Below are 24,072 nucleotides of genomic sequence, written 5' to 3' on the forward strand. Positions count from 1 at the left end.
TACAAAGCAACCAAAAAAATTTAACATGTTCACTAAAAAGCATGGACAAGGTTATACCAATTTTCTCTTAACTACTTTAATTTAAAACCAAATTGCTAATAAGAACAGACACCTTTTCAGTTGATGTGATCTTTTGCCACAACATGACGATTTGGGAGGCTTTAAAATCATTTGAGATTTTTAAAAACATGTATTTATAAAGTTCCACAAGCTTTCTGTGATTAGAAACTTTTTAATTAGGGCAATCAAATGTTGTGGAAACAATTACTGCTGACCTCGAACCACCTAGTTCAAAACAGTCCCGTTGAAGCCAGTAAGATTTCTTCAGAGAAAACAGTTTGATGACTGCATGATGGCTGCATCATGACAACAGCGGACCCTCATCTGGTTCTGTCACATGGATCTGTCGTGCTTCTAGAAGAAGGGCTCCTATTGCTACCAAGCAAAAGGCACTGTGTGCTATTCTTTCTTTTCCTCCTTAACAGATTTTTTTCTGATAAGAAAAAGAACAGAAAGGGGGAGATATGGGAGGGTTACAAATAGAAAACAGCATCTTCTGGACCCCCTGTAAAATTATGTGAATGAGGCAGGGTGATTGCACAATAAAAGCCTCATCTGCAAGCACTCCTGTATTGCAAGAAGTCAACTATATTTTTCCTCTCATACCGTTCAAAGGGTCATACAATTTGTTTTGCCTGCAGTAGAGCAACGCTGTGATGTATAAGGTTATATTAAAAACACTCTCTACCCATACTGTTTGGGGGAAAGAACAGACTGCAACTTTATTGTAAATTCACACATATAACGCCACTTGGCTGGGAATGGGTGAAGAGCGGGTGGAGTGCAGAACCTAACCACTAAGCTAGAAAGCAGTGATTTTCTGGTTCAAATCTGCTACAAAGTCACAAGGTAGCCTTAGGCAAGCTACTCTCTCAGCCTGAACCTAAATTTGGAAAGTGGAGGGGAAAGGATTACAACTTGGGTCAGTCTTTTCCTGAATCCAGTTGTGCCATTGGCTATTATCGTAATCGCTTGAGTGCCATGTGTAGAAAAGAGTTGCTTTCCTTTAAGATTTGTCATGTGCTAATTTCACCCATAGAATCATACAAGGTGAACAATTTTATCCTAGTTTTTTCCAAACCTGTCACAATTCCCATATCCAGAGGGGGAGGTGTTCCTAATATCTGATAGTTTGCAGAAGCTCCATACCCACCAGGCACCCAGATCCATGCCTTCTTCCAGTCCTGCCTATAACACCCTGGCTGCATCCTTCTCCCTCACCTCCCTGCAGCTGGCTCCCTTTAGAATCATAGATGGATTCTGGAAGTCTGTGATATACCAATATCCATCAATGATCTGTTTAGTTAAGTATTGTCTCCTCTAACATTGCCTCTCGAGGTCTCAGAATGGAACTGCATGTTATACGTAATTCTACAGGGTTTTAAAAACAAATGTAACCACTGAGGCTGCAGTTAGGAGCAGAAGATTGGCGGAGGCAGGGTGGTAGTGGGTGTTCTTACTCTTGTGCCGTTTTTCTGCTGAAAACTAGGTACACACACCCAGCTGCTTTTATCCCTCACAAACAAAAAGATAAGAGTGCCTGCATATTTTTCTTTGTGTGGGGGGTGACTTTCACTGGAAAATGGTGTGAGGGGGAGAGGTTAAGCAGCCCCTCTACCTCCACCAACCCTGATTCATTCTTCACTTCAAATTTCAGCTTGAGTGGTCATATTAAAAGAACCACAGAGCTATAAATAGTGCAGTTCTCTCTTGCTGCCTGAGATCCTTTTCACTGGAGAGGCCACCAGGGCTGGACCTAGGATCTTCTTAATGCAAAACACATGCTTTACCACTGAACTACTTCTATGAAGTACTATAAAGTTCTATTACCGCTGAAGCCCTCCTATGCAAAGCATGTGCTCTGAGTTATGGTCCCTCCTTTCTATTATACTTTTGTGGCCTAGAATTAGGTAGGTGCGGGACCTTGAATTATTTATTCCTATGACCTTTCTTGACCTCCAACTGCGTGTGGAACATGTTGGGGTGGAATGAGAACAAATGGCCCACTTACACTTTAATGAATGGACCTGTTCTCTGTTTGGAAAACAAAACAAAACACCACATACCACATGGCAGTGATACTGGACCAAGGAAATGATTTTGCATGCATGGAAAAATCAGTGTAAACAACATTTGCTTGTTTCTTTTTTTCTGCTTGATACACTAAAGCCGTTTTGTGCAGTGAAGTTCATAGTTTCAGGATTTAAAATGGCTCCAATATACTAAATAAAGATTTTTAAATCTCTTATAATATTATTACATGGACATGACCAGGAAAACAACTTGCTTTAAGTTTGGAGTGCTCGAAATCAATGAAATGGATTGCTTATGGGAATATAACATGCAGTATATTCCTTTTTAAGTCTGTGAAAAATGTCTCCCTGGTTAATAGGATGATTACACTTCTTAATGTTCCAGTAGATAAATGTGATTTCCCTTAATGACAGCAAGGGAAGCAAAGTTGAAACTTTCTATCATTCCTGTTTTTTCATAACCAAGAACATTCAGAGAGTGCTCTACATAAAAGATAGCATTAGCTTTTAAATGCATGAGACTATTAACTAAAGTAACAGTGGATGGCAGTGGAGGGGGGGACACCCACAAAAGCAAAAACAAAAAACTTCTGTCAAATACCTTTTAATTGCTAAAACAACCATTTTCCCCAGATGGCAGCCTTTAAATGGCATACATTTAAAGCAGTATTTTTAGAACTAGTTTTAAAATGTCCATGCTGTTGTTGACTCATACTTTCTCTTAGCTAAAATTCACCCATACACCTACTTGGGACTCTTAAAAAAAAACTCAAAATGAAACTAGGATGAGCTCATATTGCCACTGAATTTCGCTCTCTGAGTTGGTTCCTTTGCTTTAACAAAACAGGAACATAGGATACAGCCTTTCTGGATAAATCAAGAGAAATGGTCTAGGATGGTATACTGGGTGAATCCAACTAGTTTCCCGCCGATGATGGAAGGCTTCATCAGTAGAATGGGAAGAAATGTGATTTTCAGCAATTCACACTCCCCACTGCTGCCCCGCCCCGCTCCCCACAAATCTGCTCCATAGGGCTGGAGGACTCACTGGAACAGAGTTGTGGTCTGTTAGGGGCTGCAGTGGGGAGGGAAATCGCTGAAAATTGTGCCTCTCCCTGACCTGCTGACAGAAGCATTCTGTTGGTGGAGAGAAACTAGCTGGATTCTGCCCTCATTTCCAACAAAGGCCAGTTCTGTTTGTTTTAAGGAAACCGTAAAACAGAGATCTGCTGTCCATATTACTTGCAGCTTCTACTTGTCTGTTCCAGAACACCCTCAGCACAGGGGCATTATTTACTAACCATTACTATCCCGGATAACATTACTATGTTACTACTTTTCCCCCTTACAAGTCATGCTAGAGCTCAAAGGAGTTCGGTTCTTTATCTCTATCTTTGCCCTTCTCTTTGGACAACTCTCTAACTCTCACAGTTCATCTCAATATGCTTCACAATAGGCAGGAGGCAAAGTAGCATGCCATTCCCAATCACTGCAATCCAGGAAAATGTCAGTGCTCAATCAAAAGAGCAAGGTTTTGCTCCAAACTGTGCTCCACCAAAGACCTTTGAGCAAGTGAAACAATCCACAGGGTCTAGTTAATTCTTTTCCTTTGGCTGCTTGGCCAGTGACTGAAGTCAGAAATGAACTGTGCCAGTCAAAACCATCACGTTGCATCTCTGCTACGGTGAGAAAGACTTTTAATCATTCTGGCTTTTGATGGCTGGTGCTGATCCAACAGGCATTTTATGAGCCGGGGAGCTAGGGCCTGCAGGAGAAGCCACCACCACCACCACCGGGGAAGAGGTGTGCCCGCTGCTGCCGTGCCTGATTTGCTGCGCCTGCTGCCGCCGCCATCACCAACACCAGCCCTTCCCCGTGGACTTCTGCCTGGTGGACCACCATTCCCTGCAGGACCAGGCCCCCAGGTACTGAGCCAGCTGTGCTGACTGTTCCACCTGCCCCTTCCTGGAGGGGCTACATAAGCTTGCTGGCTGAGGTGGCCTGGGAGAGCCAGGGCCTGCAGGAGAAGTCACCACCACCACCGGGGAAGAGGCGTGCCTGCTGCTGCTGCTGCTGCTGCCACCATCACCATCACCATCAACATCACCATCACCATCACCACCACCACCACCACCACCACCACCACCACCACCGTGGACTCCTGCCTGGCATTATTTTTAAAGGGGATTTTAAAATTGTTTTTAAATGGGGGGGGGGAGTCTGTTGTGTTTTTAGGGGTGGGTAGCCTGCCTGATAGGCAGAAGCAAGGGGGCATGTGTCCACCTGATGGAGGCAGTGGGGGGAGTGTTGGGGGCCAGAACATACCGAGGCTGGGTGGCAGGCGCTGGCGGAGCGCTAGGGGCAGGCCATGCCAGGTAAGGGGAACAAGGTAGAGATGTGTAGTATCCGTCCCCTGTTCCAGGCCTGTCCAGAGCCAAAGGATGGCTGGGGGAGGCGTGACCCCATCTTCTGGCCTTCGTTTGCTGCTCTGCAATGCCAGGTCTGTTACCCAGAAAACCTCCCTCATCCATGACATGATCCTGGATGGGGGTGCAGACCTGGAATGTTTTATGGAGACCTGGCTGGCCGAGGCCGCTGCTCCAACTCTTGGGGCCATGTATCCAGCCGGATTTTTGTATGCACAGCAGCTGAGGGATGGGGATGGGGAGGGGGAGTGGCTGTTATCTATCCAGAGGCCTTGGTCTTCACCAGACCCCCTCTCCAGGAGACCAAGGAGAGTGCATGTACTGGAGGTTGGGCCCGAAGGGCAGTCTGGGGATTCTGCTCGTGTAGCGTTCACCCCGCTGCACGACTGACTCCCTGGCCAAGGTGCTTGAGGTGGTCTCTCATGTGCGTGTTGTTGTTGTTCAGTCATTAAGTCGTGTCCGACTCTTCGTGACCCCATGGACACCAGGCCTTCCTGTCCTCCGCCCTCTCCCGGAGTGTGCTCAAGTTCATATATGATGTGCATGTGCAGTCCCCTAACTTATTGGTGTTGGGGGACTTCAACGTACATTCGGGGGCCGTCCTCACAGGGGCACCTGGGGACTTCATGGGGACCATGGCTTACTGGGAGCTGCACCATATTCCAACTGGGCCCACCCATGTAGCTGGTCATGCACTAGACCTTGTGTTTGTTTCTGGAGAAGCGGAGAGTGATCTGGAAGTCAGGGGTATATCTGACCACCTATGTCATGGTCAGATCACTATCTGGTGATGTTGGACTTCTCGGTTCCACAACCCCCCGCAGGGGTGCAGGACCCATTAAAATGGTCCGCCCCAGGCATCTTATGGATCCAAATGGATTCCTGAACGCACTTGGGGATTCTTTGGAGCAGGCCAATGGCCACTCGGTCGAGACCCTGGTGGGTGGCTGGAACACCGCAATCACTGGGGCATTAGATTGGGTGGCTCCGAAATGCCCTTTCCCCCGAACAGGGCTCGGGCTGCACCATGGTTCAATCCGCAGTTACAAGCTCTGAAACAGGAGGCGAGACGGCTAGAGCGCTGGTGGCAGAAGTCTCACTCCAAAGGCGATCAGACACAGGCTAGAACTGTATCTTCAGCCTATCACATGGCAGTGAAGGCAGCAAAAAAGGAATATTATGCTGTCTCTATCGCGTCTGCAGAGTGCTGTCCCAGGAGGCTGTTGAAGTGGTCCGGAGCCTGGTCGGTCCAGTTGCTCTGGAACCGCTGGAGCATTCTAAGGCCTCCTGTGAGGCCTTGGCAAGTCACTTTGCAGATAAAATTGATTGGATTCAGAGTGTTATTCTGTGTGCTGTGGATACAGTTAGTGAGCAGGAGGCGGTCTGTGGCACACTGGTTTTGTGGGATCAGTTCCAGCTTCTTCCTTCTGATGAAGTGGACAAGGTGCTTTCATCTGTAAGGCCGACCACCTGCTTACTTGATCCTTGCCAATCTTGGCTCATTATGAGCTGCAGAGAGAGGCTGGGTGAGGGGATCAAGGCAGTGGTGAATGCCTCCCTTGAGGAGGGAGTGATACCATCAGCCCTCAAGGAGGCAGTGATAAGACCGCTCTTAAAGAAGCCCTCAAGGAGGCAGTGATAAAACTGCTCTTAAAGAAGCCCTCCTTGGATCCCCAAGTTCTGAACAACTTTCGCCCAGTCTCGAATCTGCCATTTTGGGGCAAGGCGATTGAGTGGGTGGCGGCGATGCAGTTGAAGGCACACTTGGAAGAAGCCGATTATCTAGATCAATTTCAGTCGGGCTTCAGGCCTGGGAATGGGACAGAAACCGCCTTGGTGGATGGTATGAGGAAGGCTCTGGATAGGGGAGAATGCTCCTTCCTTGTTCTCCTTGACCTCTCAGCGGCTTTTGATACCGTTGACCACAGTATCCTCCTGGACCGCCTGGAGGGGTTGGGCATTGGAGACACTGTATTACGGTGGTCCCAGTCCTTCCTTTCCGGCAGGTACCAGAGGGTAGCACTGGGAGAGGAGGTTTCGGACCCGTGGCCTCTCACTTGTGGGGTGCCACAGGGTTCCATCCTTTCTTCGATGCTATTTAACATCTATGTGAAGCCGCTGGGGGCTATCATCAGGAGGTTTGGGGTGCGGTGTCATCAGTATGAGGATGACACGCAGCTCTACCTCTCATTCAAATCTTCACCAAGGTTGGCCGTAGAATCCCTGTCCAAATGTCTGGAGACGGTGAGTGGCTGGATGGGGAGGAATAAGCTGAAACTGAACCCTGACAAGACCGAGGTACTTTTGGTGGGAGACAAGAGGGAGGTTGGGGGATGTTGACCTGGTGCTGAATGGGATACGGTTACCCTTGAAAGACCAGGTCTGCAGCTTGGAGGTCATCTTAGACTCCCAGCTGTCCATGAAGGCTCAGGTGTCAGCTGTGAGCTGGACAGCGCTGTACCAACTCCATCTGATACGGCAGATGCACCCCTACCTTCCCGACCATCTTCTCCTATCGGTAGTACATGCCCTGGTCTCCTCTCATTTAGACTACTGTAATGTGCTCTACGTGGGGTTACCCTTGAGGACGGTTCAGACGCTGCAGCTGGTACAGAATGCGGCAGCTCACCTGATTAAAGGCAGCCACCGGCGAGATCACATCACTCCAGTACTGAAGGAGCTGCACTGGCTTCCAGTTGTTTTCCGGGCCAAATTCAAGGTGTTGGTTTTGACCTTTAAAACCCTATATGGTTCCAGCCCAGCCTATCTCAAGGAGCACCTCCACTAACACCAGACAGGCCGCTCAACAAGATCAGCCTTGGATGGCCTTCTCTCTGTCCCATCAGCCAGGACAGCTGGGCTGGTGAGGATGAAGGAGAGGGCCTTCTTTGTGGTGGCCCCCACTCTGTGGAACTCCCTCCCTAGGGAACTCCGCCATGCCCCCTCTTTAATGAGCTTCCGCCACGCATTAAAAACGTGGTTGTTCAGGCAGGCATTTGGAGTGGGCTAGGGTAATTTTAGAAATGTTATGTTTTAAATGTTGAATTTTATTGTATTAACTGTTTTTATTGTTGTACATCGCCCAGAGTGGCTGGGTGACCGACAGGCCAGATTGGCGATTAATAAATTTAATAAATAAATAAATAAATTTTATATTCTTGGTCTACAGTACTGACTGCAATCACCTTTTCAACACCATTGTATTGCACTGTGTCTGAGAGAACAGGAGGGTGCTGTTACCCATCTCTTCATGTGGTGGCAATAGCCTTTTCCCCTAGGTGAACAGCTGAGTGACAACCTTTATGTCTGATTTACACTTTCCTCCCCAAAATAATAAACATAAGTAATTATATTGATTCTTACCATTGAGATTTGTCTTTGTTTTACTGAAACATATTAACTTCTTCATACAAGTCCTCATCTACATTTATTATAGCTGTTACCACCACCTGAGGTAACAACCACAATCAAACAGTACATTTTACTCTTGCCTGGTAAAACAAGGCGCACGCTGTGTTGCATACAGTTGACTGTGATTAGTCATCCGCACCCCCTCCCCCGGCCAATCCCTTGGAGCATGACATTTCCACACATACACATATACGTCACTCCTCTATAATGTTAAAAGGTTCAGTCAAAGTTCCTCCACATGCCATTCACTTGGATTTCAGAATGTCCTCCCATTCGACAGGATGTGCTGCATTTTTAGGAACTGATGGAAATACTGATTTAATTTTGTTCCGAAATTCATTCATCTACAAGAGAGGGTAGAGAAATAAATTTAACACCATTACATCAAAGTCAGGGACACAATACATCTTCAGCTTAATCAAATAAATATTTTTTTCTTTGAAGTGAAGAAAAAGAGAAACTTTGAAACACAGTTTTCTGCTTACAGGTATTTTATCTCAACATGTTATTTTCTTTCCTTAATCCTAAGAAGGGACAAAATTATATGTATACATACACTGCTCTCCGGATTCTAACATTTGCTTTAATTATAATGAGTATTACATCTTTGGGGCTAACCATGGTTAATGCTAACCAGGATAGCCCTTGTAACCAGAATTCAGAATCAGAGCTTGAAGTAGTTTTGTAAGTCCTGGTTATAAGGAAATCTGGTTAGCATTAACCATGGTAAATGTAAATACATATTGCTACACCTTGGTTAAAGCAAACCATGAAACAGATGGAAAAGTTTGTACAAGAGGGAGGTAGTGGCACACATGCTCATGGCATGTTCCTATTCTCTTACCACAATTACAGTATAAAACTCTTATCAAAAATAATAAAACCAATTCATTTCAAGCCCAAAAAGTTCTTCAACAGGTAGGGATTTGGTAGGGCATAGTCTGAGAGAGTTGTTGGGGCTTCAATCTTGTTGAATCTAAGTAGGTTTGGGTCGAAGACTAGTCTATGTCCTGGGAGACTGTCTGGGAACTCCATATACACTACCTGGAATTCCAGGATGGCAGGAAATAAATATAAATAAATAAAACAGGGACTCAGTAGATAGCAAGAAGGGATAGCATGCATATCTTCCTGTGATACTAGCAAAAAGTGAACATTCATTTATTTTGTCCTCTAAGAACCTTTTGGGGCTTCAAACATGCCAGATTTATTATTCTTGAATAGAAGACTTAGGCTGCTACTTCTTACCTTAGCGTGACAGAACCCAGTTTAACAGAAGTCCTGTTCCAGCACTCACCTGAATGCATGAGAGCTTAAAATGGGTAGGGGGATAGGCTGCGCACACTGCCCCCACCTGCTATGTCCCCAAGCTTTCCATATTGAGTGGCAAGGTCTGAAAGGGTGTTCTACTTGTATTTGCTTGGATGCAAGTAGAGCTCCTTTTGCAATTGGGGACCCTGCTTTATCAGGGTTCCGACTGTGTGGAGAAATCAACTTGGATTCAAGGAAACACAAGCAGAATGCCCCTTCAGATCTTCCTGTTCAACATGGGGTGGGGGCTGGCATACACAGGGGGCAGGTCCAGTGTGTGTGGCCCCCTCCTCCTACCCAGTTCATAGAATCATAGAATAGTAAGGTTGGAAGGGGCCTACAAGGCCATCAAGTCCAATCCCCTGCTCAATGCAGGAATCCAAGTCAGAGCATCCCTGACAGATGGCTGTCCAGCCTCGTCTTGAATGCCTCCATTGTGGGAAAGCCCACCACCACCCTAGGGAATTGGTTCCATTGTCATATTGCTCTAACAGTCAGGACGTTTCTCCTGATGTTCAGCTGGAATCTGGCTTCCTGTAACTTCAGCCCATTATTCCATGTCCTGCACTCTGGGATGATCAAGAAGAGATCCTGGCCTTCCTCTCTGTGACAACCTTTCAAGTACTTGAAGAGCACTATCGTATCTCCCCAGTCTTCTCAAGGCTAAACATGCCCAGTTCTCTCAGTCTCTTCTCACAGGGCTTTGTTTCCAGTCCCCTGATCATCTTTGTTGCCCTCCTCTGAACCCTCTCCAGCTTGTCTGCATCCTTCTTAAAGTGCGGTGCCCAGAACTGGACACAGTACTCCAGATGAGGCCTAACCAGTGCTGAGTAGAGGGGAACTAGTACTTCCCGGGATTTGGAAGCTATGCTTCTATTAATGCAGCCCAAAAGAGCATTGGCCTTTTTTGCAGCCACATCACATTGTTGGGTCATACTCAGCTTGTGATCGACAACAATGCCAAGATCCTTCTCGCTTGTAGTGTTGTTGAGCCATGTATCCCCCATCTTGTAACTGTGCATTTGGTTTCTTATTCCTAGGTGTAGAACTTGGCATTTATCCCTATTCAATGTCATTCTGTTGTTTTCTGCCCAGCACTTCAGACTATCAAGATCACTTTGAATTTTGTTTGTCTTCCAAATTATTAGCTATCCCACCCAATTTTGTGTCATCTGCAAATTTGATCAGCATTCCCTGCACCTCCTCCAAGTCATTCATAAAAATGTTGAAGAGCACTGGGCCCAGGACTGAGCCCTGCGGTACCCCACCCATTACCTCTCCCCAGTTTGAGAAGGTCCCATTGATAAGCACTCTTTGAGTCCGATTCTGTAGCCAACTGTGGATCCACCAGATCGTTGTTTCATCTAGCCCACTTTGAGCTAGTTTGCTCATCGGGATAGATATCATGGGGCACTTTATCAAAAGCTCTGCTGAAGTCGAGGTATATTATGTCTACAGCATTCCCACAGTCCACAAGAGAGGTGACCTGATCAAAAAATGAGATCAGATTCATCTGGCAGGATTTGTTCTTGACAAATCCATGTTGGCTTCGAGTAATCACTGCATTGTTTTCAAGGTGCTTCCAGATAGATTGCTTTATCATCTGCTCCAGAATTTTCCCAGGGATTGATGTCAGAGCAGGGACAAGAGCAAGGAGTTTAAGCTCTCATGTGTTTACATTTTCAGGCTAACATCTGAGCAGGGCTATAGTCAGTGCAAGTTCTAGGTTGTAAGATGGTGGTGGGGCTCCACCTTGGTACCATCCTCCTTGCCCATTCACTTTCCCACTTCCTCTGGCCCAATCCACACAGCCACTCAAAGGGAGAGGGTGAGGAAAGCAGAACCTGTGGCTCCTTCTCCTTGCTCTTGTCCCTGCTCACTCAGAAAGTGTAGATTAGGGATAAGCAAACTTTTTGGGCCTGTGGACACATTTGGTAATATGAAAAACTGTCCTGGGCTCCACCACAAAATGGCTGCCATAGGAGGCACAAAGGCCAAGTAACCTGCCCCAAAGACACAAACATGCAGCCCTCATCCATTCAGACATAGAGGCATGCATCCCACCCCAACCACTGGCATTGCTCCCAGCTGGTTCCTTCAGACCCACTGGCTTCCCTGACCCCCCCCCTTCAAACTGGCTTATGGCTGCTCTTCTTAGTCCCCCTGCACTGCTGTCCCTAGCCCCACACTGCGCAATTTAGTCTCCCCCGCAGCTTACCACACAGAATTGACAGGAATCCCTTTCCCCCTCCTTTTTCTTGGTGGGTGGGCGTGCTGGAGAAGAAAGTATGCAGCTGGCTGCCATCTTCTTTGTCTAAGCATGTCTCTGAGCCTGTGTAGCCCAGCGGCACTGGTGGGCAATGAAAATGGCAGTGGCTGGAGGCTCTCACTTTGCTTTGAAGTGATCCCAGTTGCCAGTAAGAAAATATGTTTTTGTTTTTAAGTGGGAGGGGTAGGGCACCTCGGCAGGCGCCAATAACTGTGTCTGGGAACACATTGGTGCCTGCACCACATTGCCTACCCATGGAGTAGATGAACCAATAGGCAGTGACACCCAAGAGGAAGAGAAGCAAAGCCAGGGGCCTCTTGGAGTTGACAGTGAGCCTTCCGCTGGGTCCTCTGCAGGTGGCCGACAATCCTCAACTCCTTATGCTGGTCCTGAGCATATTGTTTCTTAGCGTATGAACTATTTGTAACATGCAACACTTGACTAACATAGTACATTTGACTTGTGAAGGCAACTCTCTGAAGTGAATTTCACTTAGCAGAACTTTTATTTTCTTCACTCTGCCTGAAGAAAAAGAAAAGTTGCCCCTGGTGATTTTCTTGGGGAACAATACACACACACAGAGCAAACACTCCACTTTTCAGACCACCAGTCTTTTTGGCTTAAGAAGGATATTATCAACTCTTACTAGGTCAAATAACCTGAAACAGAGATCACAGTTATTTTCTCATCTTAACCTAACAATCCTGCATCAGTAGGCAAAAACAAAGGGTCCTAAAAGCATCTTTCATTGCACACTGCTGTTTAAATGTACATCACTGACAAAACATCACATGAAAGAACGAGATCATGCTACTGCACAGCATTTGTGCATCTGTTCATGCTAATCGGAATGGAGGGGGGAGAAAAAGAGGCTTGTTTATTTGAATGTTAAGGGGTTTGCCCTCCCCAAGAATATCCTCTTTATTCTGTGAAATTCTACAGGGGCCAACCCAGATCTTGGCAAGTTTACTAGTCTTCTATTTAATTTTTATTTATTCAGTTATCTCAGTTTCTATTACACCTCATCCCTAGGGCTCAAGGCAAGTAACAAGTTTTTTTTAAAAAAAACACACACACCAAGATTATAAAAACAGAATAAAATAGTAATTAAAACTAATTTAAAAATTACCCCATACCTGTTTAACACAAACTACTGAATTCTAGGCCTCAAAGGGAAAGTTTTATAGCTCTTCTGGAAAGTATTCAGGCTTGGATTTTGATTAACCTCTAGAAGAACAATGCTCCAAAATTATGGGGCAGCCACTGCAAATGTGCCTCTGTCTGCTTTTGCTGGCTGAACTTGGCATGTGTATAGTACAGTAAAAAAGATGCCTTCGATTGCCCTTAAAATTCATGATGAAAGGGGAGAAGGCATTCTCGGATATGGAGGGGGCCCAAGCCATGCTTATAGGGTAAAAACAGAACTTTGAACTGTGCCTGGAAAGTAAACCACCCAGACAGCTTTGGCTGTTGGGCAGTATAGAAATGATGATGATGATGATGATAATAATATGCGGATGATTTATTACATTTCTATACCACCCAATAGACGGAGCTCTCTGGGCAGTTTACAAAGATTTAAAACATTAAAAATACAATATAGAGAGATTAAAAACCATTTACATAAAAAACACATGAACAGACAATATACACAAAAGAAATATATATCTAAAACAACTTCAAACAAACAATCTCAAAAGCAAACAACCATAACCATAAGATATTCCAGGATCGATTAAAACTTATCATATGCTGCTGAATGCCTGGGAGAAGAGAAGGGTCTTAACCTGGCACCGAAAAGATAACAATGTTGGCACCAGGTGGGCCTCGTCAGGGCCATCACTGAAAAGGCCCTCTCCCTTGCTGCCGTCCTCCGAGCTTCCCTCGCTGTAGGCAGTGGGAGGAGGGCCTTAGATGTTGAGTGTAGTATATGGGTAGATTCGTGTCGGAAAAGGTGCTCTGTCAGGTATTGTGGTCCCAAGCTGTGTAAGGCTTTATAGCTTAAAACCAGCACTTTGAATCAGGCTCAGAAACATACAGGCAGCCAGTGCAAGTGGGTCAGAATTAGTCTATGTTCGGACTGTCTGGTCCCCGTTATCAATCTGGCCGCTGCATTTTGCACGAGCTGCAGTTTCTGAACCGTCTTCAAAGGCAGCCCCACGTAGAATGTATTGCAGTAATCTAACTTGGAGATTACCAGAGCATAGACAACTGAAGCCAGGTTATCCCTGTCCAGATAGAGGTGTAGCAGGGCCACCAACCGAAGTTGGTAGAAGGCACTCTGTGCCACTGAGACCACTTGAGACTCAAGTGACAAAGATGGCTCAAGGAGAACCCCCAAGCTACAAAACTGCTCCTTCAGGAGGAGTGCAACCCCATCCAGAACAGGTTGAGCACCCTCCATCTGGTCAGAGGAACCACCCACCAACAGCATCTCAGTCTTGTCTGAATTAAGTTTCAGTTTATTAGCCCTCTTCCAGTCCATTGTCACAGCCAGGCACCGATTTAGCATATCCACAGCATTTAGCATATCTGAAGAAGATGAAAAAGAGAAATAGAGCTGCGTGTCATCAGCATACTGATGACAACACGCCCTAAAACTCCGGATGATCGCATTCAACCGTTTCATGTAGTCGTTAAAAAGCATGGGGGTCAAAACTGACCCCTGTGGAACCCCACACTGGAGAATCCACGGGGCCAAGCAATATTCCCCAAGCACCACCTTCTGGAGCCGACCATCCAAGCAGAAGCGAAAACACTGCAATGCAGTGCCTCCCACTCCCAGCTCAATCATCCCAGAAGGATACCATGGTTGATGGTATCGAAAGCTGCCGAGAGATCAAGGAGAATCAACAAGGTCACACTCCCCCTATCTCTCTCCCGACATAGGTCATCATACAGGGCGACCAAGGCTGTTTCCATGCTAAAACCTGGCCTGAACCCCAACTGAAATGGATCTAGATAACCAGTCTCATCCCAGAATGTCCGGAGTTGGTTGGCAACTGCCCGCTCAAGAACCTTGCCCAAGAAAGGAACATTTGCCACTGGCCTAAAATTACTAAGATTTTCTGGGTCCAAGGAGGGGTTCTTCAGGAGTGGTCTCACTCCTGCCTCCTTGAGGTAGCCTTAGACCACTCTCTCTTGCAAAGGAGGCATTAATCACCTCCCTGGCCCATCCACCTGTTCCTTCCCTGCCAGTTTTTATCAGCCAAGAGGGGCAAGGATCCAGTATGGAAGTGGTTGCACAAACCTGTCCAAGCACCCTGTCCACGTCCTTGAGCTGTACCAACTGAAACTCACCCAGGAGAACAGAACAAGGCTGTGCTCTGGATATCTCACCAGATTCACCTGCTATAACACTGGAGTCTAAGTCCTGGCGGATGCAAGAGATCTTATCCTGGAAGTGCCTAGCAAATGCATTGCAGCAGGCCTCAGAGGGAGGCCCCTCTACAGTGTCCTTAGGGCCGGCATGTGATAGCCCCCAGACAACTCTGAAAAGCTCTGCTGGACGGCAGATAGAAGATTCAATAGAGGCAGCAAGATTATGTTTTTTTGCCGCCCTCCCTGCCCCTGAATATACGTTTCCATAGGCACATACCAGCATTTGATTGCATCCACTGGGAGTTCTTCTCCATCTGTACTCAAGCTGTCTCCTATTTTGTTTCATCGCTCTTAGCTCTGGAGTATACCATGGAGTAGTTTGAGCTCTACTCAGGAGAGGGCACTCAGGAGCAATCTAGTCAACCACCCGGGTCATTTCTGCATTCCACACATCAACCAGGGTTTCTACAGGAGAGCCCGCAATATCAGCCAGAAACCTCCCCAGAATCCTCTGGAAGCCATCCGGATCCATTAGCCTCCGGGGGCAGACCATCTTAATAGGTCCCTCACCCTTGCAGAGGGGAAAAGCTGCTGTAAGTCTAACCCTCAGCAGGTAATGATCTGACCATGACATGGGGACTGATGTAAAGTCCTCCACCTTCAGACCACCATCTCCATGTCCAGTTGCGAAAACCAAGTCTAGAGTATGCCCTGCTACATGCGTCGGGCCGATGACATGTTGGGACAGTCCCATGGTCATCATGGAGGCCATAAAATCCTGTGCCACCCCAGACAAGGTGCTCCCAGCGCAAATGTTGACATCCCCCAGAACCAACAGTCTGGGGGATCGCACCAGCGCATCAGAGACCACCTTCGTCAGCTCAGATAGGGAGTCTGTTGAGCAGCAGCAGAATGGGCGGTACACCAACAGAGTCCCCAACCTGTCCCGCTGGCCCAGCACAAGGAGCAAACACTCCAGACCAGTAGTCACATGGACAGAGAGCCTGCAGAGGGAGATGGAATTCCTACAGACCACAGCAACTCCCCCTCCCCAACCGTCAGGTCTTCCCTTATGCTGAACCAAGTACCCCAGTGGGCAGAGCTGGGAGAGACTAACTCCTCCCTGCTCACCCACCCAGGTCTCAGCTATACATGTGTCAGAGCTGGGCAGATAAGAGTCTTCACAGGGAGCTCGGGCCCAGCCGGCTCGAATCAGCTGTGATTAGCCTGAGGGAGGTTTTTCTTTCCCTCTTCAGCTCCAGCCAGGGGGGTGGCTTCTCACTGGCTGCAACACAATCCCAGGCAGGGCCAATCAGGTGGTAAGTTGGCCCACCTGCCTCTGTTCGATGTCCCAGCTGCCTTCCCCTGCCTGGTCCAGGCTTCGAATGATGATGATGATGATGATAACAATAATAATATTGCTGCCCCCTGGCATGAAGTGCCTCTGTTTAATGTTTGTGATATTAAGAGCTGCTTACAGTTTGCTTCCCTGTGAAAAGAAGTGAGATTCTTTAAACCAGAGTCATGAGTGGCAGTAAAAACAAACTATGTGCTTCTTTTCTATTCTGAATAAAAATGAGAGAGGGAGCTCTCTACTAAAACTGGAAGCCTTAGGTTTGATGAAAGCATTACAGGGAGATGCTGTTGATTCTGTATTCCCCTCCCCACCGCCCCATGTCAGATGTGATCACTGTCACACTACTTATCAGAGCATGCAGGAAATACCAAGTTACCCTCATGAAACAGGCTATCTTAATGGCCCAGGATAAAAGCATAATTCTAGAAACTGGTCTAAGTGTTAAATATTCAAAGCCCAATGTTGGGGTACATGTTGGGGTAGCCACACACACACACACACACACACACAGTTGCTTTGCTCACATCTCAAGTGGGGCTGGGGGACTGTCTTTTTTTTAAACACACACACACACACACACTTGCACAGGAGTGCAAAGGACAACAGTAAACTGTGTCCCACCTCATTGAGCCTCACTGCTTTAAGCAATTTTCTCCCTGTCTAGGTCACTTCTGATACTGCAGCTGGGCTGAGGGAAAACTGCTTTAAAAAGCAGCAGGGTACACTGAAGTAAGGTGGAGGGGAGGAAACGTATGAAGAGAGGATTTGACAAATTCATGGAGGATAAGTCTATCAACAGCTGCTAGTCATAACAGCTTATATGGAACCTCCAGATTCAGAAGCAGGATAGCCCATCCCATCTAGTTTTATCCAACGCTCATCCTTACTGAATCAAGCTCAAAAATTAAATGCATAAGCGGGATTGTCATCAAAGATAGGCATGGTTGGGCATCTGCCAAGGGTCCACATCCCAGCAGGGGCCTACTCACAACAGAATCATAGAATAGTAGGGTTGGAAAGGGCCTATAAAACCGTCGAGTCCAACCCCCTGCTCAATGCAGGAATCTAAGTCAAAGCATCCCTGACAGATGGCTGTCCAGCTTCATCTTGAATGCCTCCAGTGTGGGAAAGCCCACTACATCCCTAGGGAATTGGTTCCATTGTCGTATTGCTCTAACAGTCAGGAAGTTTTTCCTGATGTTCAGCCGGAATCTGGCTTCTAACTTGAGCCCATTATTCCATGTCCTGCACTCCGGGATGATCGAGAAGAGATCCTGGCCTTCTTCTCTGTGACAACCTTTCAGGTACTTGAAGAGCGCTATCATATCTCCCCTCAGTCTTCTCTTCTCAAAGCTAAACATGCCCAGTTCTCTCAGTCTCTCTTCACAGGGCTTTGTTTCCAGTCCCCTGATCATCTTTGTTGCCCTCCTCTAAACCCTCTCCAGTTTGTCTGCATCCTTCTTAAAGTGCGGTGCCCAGAACTGGACATAGTACTGCAGATGAGGCCTAACCAGTGCTGAGTAGAGGGGAACTAGTACGTCCTGGGATTTGGAAGCTATGCTTCTATTAATGCAGCCCAAAAGAACATTTGCCTTTTTTGCAGCCACATCACATTGTTGGCTCATGTTCAGCTTGTGATCGACAACAATGCCAAGATCCTTCTCACTTGTAGTATTTTTGAGCCAAGTGTTCCCCATCTACAGCCCCTTGGAATTGTGCCTCCTCTTTACCACTGCAGTCTGCTGTTTCACCTGCCTCTTGCTCTGGCCCAGACAATGTGGCATCAAGAAGGAGGAGCAATAGATGTCCTCTATTGTTCACTGGCTCTCTGCCTCACAAGGAAGCAAGCAAGCAGTAGCAATGATGAGAAAGAGGACGAGGAGCAACAGAGCTGGTGACAGGGGCAATGAGAAGGAAGACTCTGACCCAGTTTGCACATCATGGCAGCAAATTGTGGGTTAATTAATTAATCCCATGATTTGCTGGGACACACTAACCTACAATTAGTTGTTAGGTTAACTCTGGGTTGTTTAACCCATAAACAACCCAGAGTGTCCAGGTTCGGATGTCACGCTAACAATTCACGAACGACATATTTGTAGGTTGCTTATGAAAACCAGAAACGTCTTGTGCATGGCGTGCATCCCAGCAAATCATGCATTAATTAATTGACCCAGTTAATTAACCCACGATTTGCCACTGTGATGTGCAAACTGGCCTGCTGAGGGAGGGGGCCCATACTTGCTCAGAAACCTCAAGCCAGCTCTGTGTAAGCACACTTTTAATGCCCCCGGGAGATAAATGTGATCTGACCTGGCTTTTGAAAATTGTGATGGGTTGGTGTTGCCTTATGCACTGTTTTTAGTTTGTTTCTTTAAGTGTTGGGAGGTGCTCTAGTTTTACCAAGTTCAGCAGGATATAAATATTTCAAATAAATACATTTAAAGTATTAGTCTCCATTTTAATTATACATGATGAAAGCACACAGTGCCATCTTATTCTTGGCATTTTCAAAGGTTAACATATGTGCAAAACAAAGACATTAGGAATTTTGTCATGACAATTATAAATTATAAGGTCACAGAATCCCTCCCCACACTCTTTTCCTTGGTTCACATCCAGCAGCTGTATATGCAGTACTAATGGCAATTTGTTTTTTAAAAAAAGAACTCAAATATTTTATGACTCATCCTTGCTCTGAAATGAAAGATAAAATCTTCTTTGTAAAGTGATAAAAAATGATTTATGAAGGACACCATGAACAGAGGAGCTTTTATTGCTCAGTTCATATTGCTTGTTAATTGCCATGGATCACTACAAATTCTGAAAGCTTTGAGCTTGCTTTAAAACACACACACACACATTAGCAAGGAGTGGCAAATAGTCAAAGTTATGTTTCCATCGCTGGAAAGTGTTGCAACTGCAGTTTTAATTAAATATAAAGATATATTGCTTATTACTTCTGGCTAAAATAAATTACCATAATTTAGCTATAACTGCTAGAAAACTATTACATGTTTCTATCAAGTGGTCTTTCTGTTGACATAATGTAGCTATTATTGTTGTATGACTAGAATTAAAGCTGGCACAGAGGTTGTCATCATTAGATATGGTCCTTCAAAAAATAACTTATTCGTGAAGATACTTGCAATTAGCCTACCATTATTCTGGGGAGGGGGAAAATACATTTGCTCCAGCTGCTGACTCAAGACACAAGAATTCTTGTGCAGCGCATCTCTCAATAAAATGTTATCTGTGTTGAACATAATGACCATGTCCCAAATATTATTGGGTGAATATTTCTGGAAAGCCCAGAGCTGTACCAAACTGTTTAAGCAGAAGAGATTGGCAGCATGCCAGAAGGAAAACAGGTCAGATTTTCTACAGTGTATAGCATACAATTCTGAACCTAGCAATACAAGATTTCTTCAAACTTTTGCATAGTGAGCTCTGATCCTTTCAAAAGAAACCAGAAACCAGATTACGACAGTGCGTCAGCATGGAAAAGGGGCATGGATAACTCTGCACTGCATAAGTATCTCTTCCTTTCCTACTTTCCACACTGGCATAAAAATCAATGCTAGCACAGGGCACTATGGGAGAAAGAACTAAGAGAAAAACTTGGCATGTGGCCCCCTCATGTGTTATGTAGTGACAAATGTAACGTTGCAAGGTTGTGTACATGTAGCCAAACCTTCCAGTTCTTCAGTGCATGTACCTACATGCTACATGTGGCTGGAAAGATGTGCTTTCTGTGTGCACATACTATAGTTTTATGAATACATATCAATGGATTTGCTTGTATCTGTAAAACAAGCAAACTATCTATAATAATAATACTAATAATAATACAAATTTATATTGTGCTCCATACCAGAGCACATTCCAATTAATCCAAAAACATACAACATTATAATATAAACAAAGTCAATAATTACACATTAAATAAACTACTAATCAAAATTGTAACTAGAATTTCATAGAATCATAGGGTTGGAAGGGGCCTACAAGACCATCAAGTCCAACTGCCTGCTCAATGCAGGAAGCGTGATTCCCAGGCAGTCTCCCATCCAAGTACTAACCCTGCTTAGCTTCCAAGATCAGATGAGATCGGGCAAATCCAGCCAATCAATTAAAACAACCAACCAATCTGAAACCCAATTATAAACCGATTGTTCCTCACTCTATACCCCAATAGCTATGGCTCTGACTCGAACAAATGATATGAGGAGGGCTCTGGATAGGGGTGAATGCTCCTTCCTTGTTCTCCTCGACCTCTCAGTGGCTTTTGATACCGTTGACCACGGTATCCTCCTGGACTGCCTGGAGGGGTTGGGCATTGGAGACACTGTATTGCGGTGGTTCCGGTCCTTCCTCTCCGGCAGGTACCAGAGGGTAGCACTGGGAGAGGAGGTTTCGGACCCGTGGCCACTCACTTGTGGGGTGCCACAGGGTTCCATCCTCTCCCCGATGCTATTTAACATCTATGTGAAGCCGCTGGGGGCTATCATCAGGAGGTTTGGGGTGCAGTGTCATCAATATGCGGATGACACGCAGCTCTACCTCTCATTCAAATTTTCACCAAGGTTGGCCGTAGAATCCCTGTCCAAATGTCTGGAGACGGTGAGTGGCTGGATGGGGAGGAATACGCTGAAGCTGAACCCTGACAAGACCGAGGTACTTTTGGTGGGAGACAAGAGGAGGCTGGGGGATGTTGACCTGGTGTTGAATGGGGTACGGCTACCCTTGAAAGACCAGGTCCGCAGCCTGGGGGTCATTTTGGACTCCCAGCTGTCCATGGAGGCTCAGGTGTCAGCTGTGAGCCAGACAGCGCTGTATCAACTCCATCTGATACGGCGGCTACGCCCCTTCCTTCCCGACCATCTGCTCCCATCGGTAGTACATGCCCTGGTCTCCTGTCGTTTAGACTACTGTAATGCGCTCTACGTGGGGTTACCCTTGAAGACGGTTTGGAAGCTGCAGCTGGTACAGAACGCGGCGGCTCGCCTGATTAAAGGCAGCCGCCGGCGAGATCACATCACTCCAGTGCTGAAGGAGTTGCACTGGTTACCAGTTGTTTTCCGGGCCAAATTCAAGGTGTTGGTTTTGACCTTTAAAACCCTATATGGTTCCGGCCCAGCCTATCTTAAGGAGCGCCTCCAGCAGCACCAGACAGGCCGCTTAACAAGATCAGCCTCGGATGGCCTTCTCTCTGTCCCATCAGCCAGGACAGCTAGACTGGTGGGGACGAGGGAGAGGGCCTTTTCTGTGGTGGCCCCCACTCTGTGGAACTCCCTCCCTAGGGAACTCCGTCATGCCCCCTCTTTAATGAGCTTCCGTCGTGTATTAAAAACGTGGTTGTTCAGGCAGGCATTTGGGGTGGGTTAGGGTATTTTTAAAAAAAATTTATGGTAGAATTTTATTGTTTTAAATTGTTTTATGGTGTGTTGTACATCGCCCAGAGTGGCTGGGTGACCAGCCAGATGGGCGATTAATAAATAAATAAGTAAGTAAGTAAGTAAGTAAGTTTTCAAGACTCGTCTAAATTTGTCCAACTCTGGTTCCATATGGAGGTGTAAGGAGAGAGAGTTCCACAATTGTGGAGCAAGATGAGAAAATGCCTGGAGCCTAGAGTTTCCCACCTTAGGCCAAGGAAGCACCAGAAATCCGGAATCTGTGGAGTGGTTTCTCCAAAGAGGTGCATGCCACACAACCAACTCTGCCAAATAATGGGGAAGGGAAAAGCACAGGGCCTTAAAGGTCAAGACAAGGAGTTTAAAATGTGCCCTTGCCCTGACAGGCAACCAGTGCAATGTCTTGCAGTAATGGGAAACATTCAATTCTGCTAACAGAGGCATACAAAACTAAACAAAACTATAATCCAGTAATTAAATGCACAACAAAGCACCACATTGAGACTAAAAACACAAACTAAGAGAGCCAGAACTAAGAATTATCACTCTAAATAGCCTGTTGGAAATGTCTTCAAATGCTGGCAGAGAGGAATGCAGTTTAGCCTTTCAGGGCAGGGAGTTCCACATTTATGGTGCTGCCACAGAGAAGGTCTTTTTGCATGTTGCTACCATATATACCATAAGAAGGCAATGGCATGTGCAAGAAGCCCCCATTAGCCCCCATTAGCAGATCATCAAAGGCAGGCAGATTTGTGTGGCAGGAGATGGTGCTTCAAGTCACCTGGTCTCAAGCAGTTAAGGGCTCTAAAGGTAATAACCAGAGCCTTGAATTGCACTCAGAAATAAACTGGCAGCCAGTAAAGGTGACACAATAAAGGGGTCACATGATCCTAACAGCTGGCACCAGACAAGATTTTTGGAGCAACATTCTCCTCCAGCTGAAGTTTCTGAAGGGTCTTCAACAGAAGCCCCATATACAGTAAGTTGTAGTAATCAAATCACGATGTAATTAATGCACGTATATTCATTGCCAAGTCTGACCTCACCAAGAACGAATGCAGCTGATTCACCAGCTGAAGCTGAGCAAAACCACTCTTGGCCACAGTAAACACCTGAGCATAGGCAACAAGGCTGGGTCCAGGAGCACCCATGAAAGTGATCTTTCAAGGGGAATGCAAGCCCATCCAGAACAGGCTGACATCCTACTGCTTGGTCAGCAGACTTCCTGACCTGTAGCATCCCTTTCTTGACCAGACTTTTTTTACCCTCATTAAACGGAAACACATTAAGCATCTGCTACCTGCTACCCACCCCCACCCCGATTCTCTGTTCTACATCCCCTTCTCAAAGTTGCTTTTAAAAAATATATCAGGGCACCATTATACACATTACGCATTAATGTATAGTTAGTTCCTTAATATGTTTAGGATCTGGGTGCTAGAAGTGCAAGAAGCTTCCCATTAAAATAATGATTTTAAAAGAAAGGCATGAAAGAAAAATAATGCATGGAAGGTTAACACTACAAAATAAGAAAGAAAATTAAATGCCTGCTTAAAAATTAGTATAGCTTGACTCATTTCCTCTGCTGCCAGCAGATGTAGCTGTGGTGCAATGAAGGACTTGCCAAGAAGTCTTCTCCAATTGCATTGGTAGGTGGCACTCCTCCGAAATGTGTTCCCACATCATTCCTTTGCCTTTATTACATCATTGAGTGAAAATTTTCCTTGCTAAAAATAAGGTTATCTACGATAAAAGGTATTTAACAACAACAGAATATTGTTTGGTGTTATAACAAAGACTCTGAAGGTACAAAGCTGTGCAAGACAACCAAAGCACCTGGGACTATCTTACTCAGTCCTAGAGTTTGTGCTAGTGGCAACACTTCTGACAAACATGGGGGTGGGGGAAGAATTGTTCTACATTTTTTTCTCCCTCGCTACCTCTTCAGTTCAGGCATCATGAGCTGTTGCTATTGTAGTAGTACATGGGCAACTCAGGGCTTTAGCCGTTCAATCCAACTTACATATGTTTAATATGTACTGGATAGCTAACCTACTGTTTCTCATGGTCCTACCCTCAGTTAGAGATGGGCTAAACTGGAGAATGTTTCAACATATCTAACCCCAGCACTCCAAAGGTGGGAGTGCTTCAGCCCACTTGTCCAGTGCACAAGGCTGTGAGGTACTGGCAACTGAACAGCACAGGTTACAATATGCAGCAGCTTCACAGGCTGAGCAGGCAAGCATTCGGAGGTAAAAGATACTTCGCTTTTCCCAGGACACTTCCAAGGTCCCACAGCTGAGCACTGCAGATTTGTATTTGATTTTACATAACAAGACTCCTTGTGAGTTGCATTTATAGATGGAAAGATCTCCAGATACACCCGGGAACAAGTGCATGTAACCTCCTGGTTGCAGATTCTTCTCTTGAGCTTTTCAGCTCACTCCTCCAAGGCCGGATGGCTTCTGAA

At 45.9% G+C, this 24,072-nt stretch overlaps 1 protein-coding gene across 3 annotated transcripts in view; it reads right to left on the reverse strand.

Annotated features, from left to right (window-relative positions):
* Nucleotides 1-435: 435 nt before the first annotated feature.
* TMEM242 (transmembrane protein 242) overlaps nt 436-24,072 on the reverse strand; it is a 38,062-nt gene continuing 14,425 nt past the window's right edge. For 2 of the 3 annotated variants that reach the window (XM_084827922.1, XM_084827921.1), the window contains exon 4: nt 7,874-8,274. In XM_084827922.1, coding sequence (XP_084684048.1) covers nt 8,176-8,274 — 99 coding nt within the window. In that variant the 3' untranslated portion in view covers nt 7,874-8,175. Of the gene's footprint in view, nt 494-7,873; nt 8,275-24,072 lie in introns of those variants that run through there. The other variant, XM_084827923.1, reaches the window with a different exon arrangement.

The sequence above is a fragment of the Heloderma suspectum genome, chromosome 1 (assembly GCF_057233095.1).
Source record: "Heloderma suspectum isolate Gila_16-S chromosome 1, 16-S_ref, whole genome shotgun sequence".
NCBI lineage: Eukaryota > Metazoa > Chordata > Lepidosauria > Squamata > Helodermatidae > Heloderma > Heloderma suspectum.